Below are 9,580 nucleotides of genomic sequence, written 5' to 3' on the forward strand. Positions count from 1 at the left end.
CCCAGTGGAATGGAAGTTTCCTGGAAGACAGAGATTATTTCCCTTTAGTCTTCCAGGGCATGGAACTTTTAAAAAAATGCTTGTTGATTGATTGAATACAGATGCAGATCAGCAAGTCCTCTGCAACAAGTCTTAGAATCTTTATATAAGACCCTGATAAGTTAAGTGACATGGTGTTACAAAATTGGAATGTATAAAAGATAGGACTTGAATCTGACTCTGTCTTCCTAAATGAAAATATATGTATAGTTTCCTACATAGTTATGTGGTATATGTAAAGAGATATGTGTATACACAACATGCCAATTTGAATATAAACATGTAAGTATATGTGCACATGCATACATACAAGAATTTCCATCATACATACCAATAAGCCAATAAGCATTAATTAATTGCCAACTATAAGTCAGGCATTAGGGATACACACATTAAAAAAGACAAAAGGTAGTCCCTGCTCTTCTAGAGCTCATAATCCAACAGGGAAGACAATATCCAAATGACTATATACAAGCAAACTATATAAAAGATAAAAAATAAAATTATCACAGAAGGAAGACGCAAGAAGTAAGAAGGAATAGGGAAGGTTTTTGGAAGAAGGTGGTATTTTAGCTGAGATGTGAAGGAAACCAGAGAAGCCAGGATGAGATGATGAAGGAAAGGATTGTAAGAATGGAGGAGAGTTATTGAAAATGCCAACTGTCAGGAGATGGAATGTTCTATTCAAGGAAGTAAGAAGCCCAATGCTACTGGGTTGACAGGTATATGGAAGTAAAGTGTAAGAGGATTGGAAAGGTTGGGGAGGGTGATCTAGTTATGAAAATCTTTGAAAACAAAATAGCCGATTTGATCTTAGAGGCAATAGAGAATTATGAGGGTTTGATGAAGATGGGTTTGCCATGGTCAGACTTTCACTTTAGAAAAACCAATTTGTCAGCTGAGGGTAGGACAGTAACTGTGGTGGAGGACAGACTTGGGAAAGGGAGAGCAAATAGAAAGTTACTGAAATAGTTTAGACATGTGGTGGACAGCATTATCAGAAGAAAGCAGTAGCAGGGAGGCATATAGGAGAAATATTTCTAATGAAAAATCAATAGCACATGGCAATAGATTGAATATGGTGGGATGGAAATGAGAGAGTAAGGACTCATTCTCTCTAGCAACCTACGTTGCAGGTTGTGGGGAAAAAATGAGTTTTTGGTTCTAGATTTTGGGAGAAAGATGATGAATTTTTAGTTTTGGATGTGTTGGGTTTAAGATGTTTAGGGGGACATTCATTTTGAAATGTGTAATGGGCAGTTGGAGTTCAGCAAAAGAAGTTAGAGACGGATAAGTATATTTGAGATTCAATAGCATGGTGAAGATAATAGTGTGAATAGAAAATGATGCAATCATTAAATAAAATAGTATAAATGAAAAAGACAAGAGAGCCTAGCACAAAACCCCAGGGCCATACACTAGCAGGTATGACCTTGGATGGAGATCCACAAAGGAGACTGAGGAGTGGGCAAACAGGTAGGAGGAAAACCAGGATGGAGAAGTATAATGGAAACCTTGAGTGAAGAGAATTTCAAGAAGATAGGAATCAAAAGTGTCAAAGGCTGCAGAGAGATCAAGAAGGATAAAGAGAAAAATAGCGAAAAATTTTAAAATTAAGGCTTGACTTTGGAGAAGGCACTTTAAGTTGGATAATGAAATTGAAAATCAGAGAATTAAGAAAAGAATGAGAGGAGGAACTTTCCCATAAACAGAAGGTGTGATATGGGAATCTACATCCTCATCAGTTCTAGCATTTATAAAGTGCCTACTATGTGCTGGGAAATTTACAAATATTATCAGATTTGCTCCTCACAATAACTCTGGAAAGTAATCATTGTTATTACCCCAGTTTTACAGATGAGGAAACCGAGACAAGCCAAAGTTAAGTGATCTGCACAAAGTCACTCAGTTAATGTCTAAGTCTAAATTTAAATTTAGATGTTCCTGACTCAAGGTTCAAAGCTCTATTTACTGTACCACCTCACTGTCAGAGATGGATAGATCAAATAAAAGATTTTTGAAGATGGATAATATGAATATATGTATTAGTAGTAGGGAAGCAGTTAGTAGACAGGGAAAGATTACAGATTACAGAGTGGGATGATGGAGCATTCTTTGAGACAGAATGGGATGGAATCACTTGTGCAAGGATCAGGGTTTGTCTTGATAAGAACTAAGCAAATCAGGGTTAAAGGAGGTATCTGAGTTTTATGAGATGAGAAAAATGGAAGAAAAGGAAATTCTCAGCAGAAGACCTTATGTTTATCAGTAAAATATGAAAGGTTCTCAGCTGAGAGTCTGGTGTAGTGGTAGCTAAATGATGAAAAGATAGTAAGTCAATTAAGAAGGTGTAAAAATATTGCCTTGGGCCCCAGTGGATGCTATGTGTTATACATCTGTAGTGAATTATTTTTGCATGACTGCATGATTTTCTCCAATTTCATTCTAGCAGCACATGAATAAAAGTGAAGGAGATGGTAGGAGAAATCAAAGATGGAGGCTTGGCAGAGCAAGATTGGTGATAAGTTAAGGAAGGCAAGAGGCTCAAGAGAAATGACTGTTGTAGAGTTGATTCAGTTCACCATATGGTCAAGATAGGGAATTTAGGATAATAGTCTGTTATCAACAGTATATGATGATCAGGGGAGTACCTGACAGGTTGAAGGACCTGGAGGTAATATTGAGAATGAAGTTGCAAGACAGAGGGAGAGGTGGATTGATAGCAGATTGTGATAAGAAAAGGGGTTTTCGGAGTTCATGAACCTGGAAGTGGGGGATTTGTGTATGATGGCAAGACCAGCTTCACAGACTGTCTATAAAAAATGTTTTTAAACAGATAGATTTATATTCAAAAGAGAAAAAGCACACCAAAGCAGATGGTGTTTACTAATTGCATTTCAGGCAACTTGATGTCAACTGGCTTCAGTCTATAAGATTGGAGACAGAACTGGATTGGAGAAGCTCTGGGCTCCTTGCCAGTTTTGATTATGCAAAAGATGTCCATTCTACTATGACTGTAGATAGAGAATGTTTATAGATATAAAATGATTTGTAACGTAGAGATGAAAAAAGAGTGACAGTGAGGTATATTTTAGGTCTAGTCAGTGAAACTTTTTCAACTTATTTGAAGGTTTAACATGCCAAAGAAGAGAATCTGAAGACTCAAATAAGGCTGGTTAAGTTGGAGGGAACAAAACTGGGGGGGTGGTTTGAGGGAAAAAATAAGAGGAAGGAAGAAAGAAACTTGAAACAGCCACCATGTGAACAACGCCCTTGTTTTTTCAAGTAGCTATCAAAATCATTCAGTATTTTACCCTGGCTTAGAGTTTTGCATCTTAATTGTTGCTGATAAACAATCTTCCTCCTCATTTTTATGCACAGACATCTAAAAAAATCATGATTTTTTTCATTGAAAGCAAAACAAAAAACAAAAACACCCACAGCAACCAACAACTAACATTTCTTTCAAAGAAAGAAATGAAGCCAGATTCATTGCCAGAGCATACCCAGCATTTAAGAAATGCAAACCACTGACAGATGGTTAATGGCACAAGTATCAGCAAAATCAAAGCAAGGAATCTTTCAGGAGATAATTGTGCTGAGTAAAACTCATATATTTACTTGCTACTGGTGTAGATGTGAGCTGAGAGATGCTGTACATATTGAGAAGACCACTTGGAGAAACTTCACAGATTATCTGCAAGAGAAGTTAAGAAAAGGTAGATCTATATTAGAAATAGGACAATCCTAAGAAAAGGAGATGACACTAATTGCTCTAGAGGAGATGTGGATATCCAATAATAAATATCTATAAAATTGGAGGCAGAGGATGGGGCTAGAGAAAGCATGAGGAATCATTGCAAACTTTGCAATTTTATAATGAATTTCTAATGACTTTACTTAATTCAAGAAAGCATTATGGTTTTTTTTTCCTTTTAAGTAGAAGGCTAATTCAAATTGTGATAACTACTCCCTTAAATACATAAGCTAAAATGACTTCATGTAAGCTCATGTGATGTGATGCATAAATATTGAAGATGGCAAACAACAATACCTGAAAAATAACTGTTTGCATTTTTTCAGGACATCTTGACTAAAAACTGTCAAACCATATTTGGCTCTGGGCTTGTGTTGTTTACACAGTAACAAAGATCATGCATACTTCTTTATCAGGAGATGCCAGGGCTATCACGTGCTTTTTACCAGAACAAGTATTCCTAAGTGGTCTGAGCAGAGCTGAATTCCTAAGAATAAGGGCAGATGATACACATCACAGGATGCATTTAAAAAGTCAGTTCATAAAGTCATTTTACTTTTCAATCATTTCATCTGCTTCTGAAACACCTGTAAAAGCATATGGGTGATAGGAATTTTAGTCAATGTTCAAATAGCAAACATTTCTACATTCTGCTGGCTGCTAGATGGAGTAGGCTTCACTGTTTTTTTTTTTTAAAGAAAGGCTTAGAGATAGAAGGGACTTTAGCTGTACTCTAAGCCCTATTTTTAACTGATGAAGAAAATGAATCTCAGGAGGGTGGTATAATAATCATATTAATAATAAGAAGAATGGAGCAGTTAGATGGTACAGTGGATAGAACACCAGCCCTGGAGTCAGGAGGACATGAGTTCAAATCCAGTATCAGACACTTAATACTTAGCTGTGCAATCTTGGGCGAGTCACTTGACCCCATTGCCTTGCAAAAACAACGACAACAAAAAAAAGAGCACGTTAATATTCACATAGTGCTTTAAGATTTGCAAAGAGCATTACACATAGTATTTCTTGATATTTATAAAGTAGAGAGTGTTAAATAGTTACTGTTGTTATTTTTCAGTTGTTTCAATCATATTCAATTCTTCATGACTTCATTGGGAATTCAGAGATACTGGATTTGGTTTGCTATTTCCTTCTCTAGTTCATTTGACAGATAAGGGAACTGAGGCAAACAGGACTAAGTGACTTGCCCAGGGTCCACACTAGTAATAAATAAAAGAGATGAGATTTGAACCTAGGTCTTCCATTATCTGTGACTCCAAGAATATGAAGTTTCTCTCTGAGAAACTTGATCTATCAATGCAGATTAGTAATTTAACTATGTCTTATCATTTTATAGAATTGCCTGCTGCATTCAGAGGTTAAGTGACTTGCCCAGGGTCATATAGGAAGTCTGCATTAGGGACAGAATTTGAATGCAGGATTTCTTCACTCTGAGGTCAGCTCTCTTTTCCTTATGTTGCCTTACCTCTCAATGTAATAACGTAAGAGTAGCAACACTTTATTTTTATGTGTGACTACAAAACAAGACATCAAAAAAGGCCCACAGTACCAGAAAGAATATTTTAAAAACAACAATGGAATGGATTAACATTTATATAGTACTTTACTTATTTAATGCTTAAAAGTATTCTTTGAGCAAAACAAGCCAGGGAATGTCAACATAATACACTAAAGTAAACTAAAATCTCTGAAATTCCTTTAACATATTTGTAATTAAAACCTCAATTAGTTACTTTGAGAAGTCAAATATAATAATTATCATCTTAGCTTTGGATAAAGGTATTTCTAAGCATGCATTGCTCAAATTGATGTATTTTAATCACTTCTTCACTAATAAAGTTGAATTTTAAGATAACAACTAACTCATCCAGTAAATAGCAAGCAAGCCACCCCAAACACTACATTTCTATAGTCATATATAGGTATATCGAAATACATTGATCTAGAATTGGTAACAAGTCTTCATCTCTAAACCTATTTAAGCACAAAAAATCTGATATAACAGGCTCTTCAAATTAGTTTGCTTGACTCTAAGAAAGAATTGACTCATACGTTCTAAAGCTGAAGGGGATCCCAAAGGTCTTCTTTCCACTGACTGTGACAAAAAAAATGACTGCAATTCAAGGCTTCCCAGATCTGACAGTCAGGAGTGAAATCCTAGAATTTGTTGCTTCTCTGATGAAAAAGGCATCAGATATGTCAACAGGTGCTGACATCTTGCAAGTAAGATGAACGCACTCTTCTTCCCTATTAAAAGTTGCAAACATATGCATGCACACACACACAAAAGTACATACATTATAGTTTTGCATTCCCCAAAAGCTTCTCTTGGGGTTGTAACATGGTTTCCTCAGCTGCTTTCTCGGACAGAACAGCTTGTAGATCTTGGGAAAGGAAAGCCTTCTCTGACCCGCTTGTTTCCTTTCAAAAACAATCTACGCAATCACAAAACAGGGAGGCAGGGTGAGGTCACATTTCCTGTCGGGTCTCACATCACAAGCATTGGCTTTGAAGAGCACACTCAAGTTCACTATTATGTTCCTGAACAACTCAGAAAAAGAAGAGGCTGGGGGTGGGGGGCGAGGAGAGGAATGTTGCCCAGGGACTGGGAGGGGGTGGGGTATTGCTGTCCATATGCCAGGCTAGCTAGAAATAGATAGACAAGCATTCTAACATATATAACTAGAAATACAACTAACAGTACTTCTAATTAGGGTTTTCTGAACTAATTCATCATCTCTCTCACTCTGTATGCAAAAAACAGACAGAGCTTTCAATTACATCTCCTGTTTCTGTGCCTCTCTATTTATTTCTAATTGCTACCAGTCAATGTTCAGTGTTCAGATAGGTTCACAGATTTTATTATTATTATTATTATTATTAATTCTCTTTTTGAAGAATACTGACATGATTGAAGTTAACTGGAGTCTCAGTAGCTTGGTCTTTCGAAAATCGTGATGACTACAAACAACATTGAACCACAGAAACCTGAGCTTTACAAAGACAACAGTCATTCATATTTTTGTATTTCCACAAAAACTCTAATTAACACCTCAATGTTTATTAAATAATTAAGCAATCTAATTTTTGTGAACAATAAAAGTTTATTGAAAAAATAATTGTTAAAAATTAAAAAACTTATTTAAAAAGTACTGAATCTCTAGTTGGCAATTATTGAAATACATAGTATGTTAAAAATTTGTGGTTGGAGTGAGTGCTGATATGACCTTATGATTTTTTTTTTCAATTTTGGGAAATGTCCTTTACTTATACAGATGGTCAACTTTTTAACCAACCAATCAGAAAGCATTACTACAGTAATTAATCTAGTAGGGTGATAACAGGGCAAGATTATACAAGTATAATTATACAAGTATTATAAATAATAAATAAATTATACAAGTGCAAAACAAGTATAATAAATAGTCATAAAATATAATATGAGACAGTTTTCTGAGTCTTTTTTGAGTTAAATTTAAAAGGAAGGATGTGTTCAAGTGAAAAGAGGAAGAAAGGTCATTCCAAACATAGAAAAATAGCAAAGAAAAGGCAAGGAAATTCAGAATATATTGGAGAAGAAACAGGCAAAGAGCTAACCAGGTTTGAGTTTTATTTGGGAGGTGGTAAGAAGTCACTGAGATTTTTAAGTAGAAGTTTAAAAAAATAAAGAAAGAAAGAAGAGTTCATTAAGCACTTGTGTGCCAGGAACCATATCAGATAATTTTTCTGCCCTCAGAGGGCATTAGGGAGGCAGTTAGGGAGGCAGAAGGTACACACATAAAAAGGATGTCTAAGTACCAAATGAATGTCACAGCATTAGGAGTTCAGAGAACAGAGGTAGTGCTACAGGCTGAGGATGTCAGTGAAACTTCAAAGAGGATTAAGTACCTGAGCCAGACCTTGAAGATTATAAAGTATTCAGATGGGAAGGACTGTGTTGCATATTTCAGGTAAGAGAAATATTATAAAAATATAAAAAAATATAAAAATGGTAATATGTCAGATATGTGGCAGAAATGATTCTTAAGTATATGACTGCTGCAGAGGATTCATATAGGACAGAAATTTTAGGTAACCTTAGAAAGATAGCTTATATGTCAGGCTAAATAATTTGGGCTTTATTTTGTAAGCAATAGGGAACCGTTGAAGCTTTGGAATGGTTTAGTTTAGACCAGAGTTCAGAAAAGTGAGGAAAAGGTTGGTGGAGATCTATCAAAATCCTAGATCTTTCAGCTCAACTCTGAAAAGATGAATCAAATCACAGAAGTCCAAAACATAGAGAATATGTCCTGATCCCAATACAGCTCCATTCCTGTCTACCATGAAGATTTGGCCTTACCCCAAATTCATTTCAGAATATTCTCAGGCTGAGGTAGTGAAATAGCTTGCACTACCCAAACTTGACCTCAACCAAAGTTACCCTTTGGGGACCTTAAAGAGCAGATGTGAGCTTCCCATTAAGAATTGGTCCTTCCTAGTAGGTACTCAATCAGCATAACTCTCTCTCTTACCTTAGAAATATCTCAAGTATTACTTCTCACTTCATTTTGGTTCATGTCTTCCTGTTCTCTGGGCTTCACCAATTTTGCCCATTTGTCCACCAGGTCCCCAAAGTTCATACCACCTATCCTTTAGATTTGATTCTCTCATGTGAATTCCCATTCCTTTGTTCAGTTTTCCTGCTTTGATGAGGAGCTTTGGATTGTCTTTTTGCATATCATGATCTGAAAGAACACATCAACATGTTCCTGAGGTGAAACCATCGGGATTAAAGAAATTGTAATCTGAGATGATGCATTTAGAGTTGGAAGAGAATTTAGAGATCAAGTACACTGTCCCCATTTTATAGATGAGGAAACTAGCCCAGAAAAATCCAGTGACTCATTCACATGGCTAATCTCTGCAATAGAATTTGAAGTCAGATATCTCTCACTTCAAGTTATATGCTCTCTCTACTATACAAGAACTTCTCACAATATGATCCTTGGACTGACTACTTAAGGTTCTCAAGACTCTTTCAAGAGATCAATGAGGTCAAAATAATTTTCATAATGATACAAAGATATTATTGTATTCAGATATCCCTCCTTTTTCAACTATATATCTGTATGAAGCTAAATTCTTTTCATATACTTCAACAAAAATAACATATCACAACAGATTGAATGCAGAATCCAGCTGTCTTCTATTCAGGCAGAAACTAAAGAGCATTGCAAAAATAAGTAAAATACTCCACTCTTCACTGATTTTTAATGGTTATTTTTTCATAGAAAGATATTTATGTTAACATGTAATAGATTGTTATTTTATGATTGTTATATTGTTAGATAAAAATGAATTGAAATAAATACTTTAATGTTTTACTAAAATTATTTAATATGACAAATATCATTAGATATTTAAACAAAAGTTTTTGCAGTCCTCAATATTTTTAACAGTGTAAAGGGATGCTGAGACCAAGAAATTTGAAACCTGCTGGACTACACTATGCTATTTCTCAAAATAATTCAAATATTTGACCCTACCTGGGATTTCATTGATATGGTAAACTACAAATTAGAAAACTCCTCTAACAATTTGGATCAACTCTTATTCTTAAGTAGTTGCTTGGGTCCTGAAAAGTTATGCTAGTGTCAGTTGACAAGAATTTTTAAAGCATTTACTATAGACACTATGATAAACACTGGGGAAACAAAAAAGAAAAAGAAAAAATTGTCCCTTGTCTTGAAGATCACATTCTAAAGAGAGACATCATAGAATTCA

At 35.3% G+C, this 9,580-nt stretch overlaps 1 protein-coding gene across 4 annotated transcripts in view; it reads right to left on the reverse strand.

The window, feature by feature from the left end:
- The window catches only part of TMEM71 (transmembrane protein 71), a 54,482-nt gene extending 48,143 nt beyond the window's left edge, over positions 1-6,339 (reverse strand). Inside the window, exons 1-3 of one of the 4 annotated variants that reach the window (XM_074202450.1) lie at positions 6,115-6,339; positions 4,094-4,283; positions 3,661-3,736 (exon numbers count right to left, since the gene is read on the reverse strand). In XM_074202450.1, coding sequence (XP_074058551.1) covers positions 3,661-3,736; positions 4,094-4,114 — 97 coding nt within the window. In that variant the 5' untranslated portion in view covers positions 4,115-4,283; positions 6,115-6,339. The other 3 variants (XM_074202451.1, XM_074202453.1, XM_074202452.1) reach the window with 3 other exon arrangements.
- Between the last annotated feature and the right edge of the window lie 3,241 nt (positions 6,340-9,580).

The sequence above is a fragment of the Macrotis lagotis genome, chromosome X (genome assembly GCF_037893015.1).
Source record: "Macrotis lagotis isolate mMagLag1 chromosome X, bilby.v1.9.chrom.fasta, whole genome shotgun sequence".
Taxonomy (NCBI): Eukaryota; Metazoa; Chordata; class Mammalia; order Peramelemorphia; family Peramelidae; genus Macrotis; species Macrotis lagotis.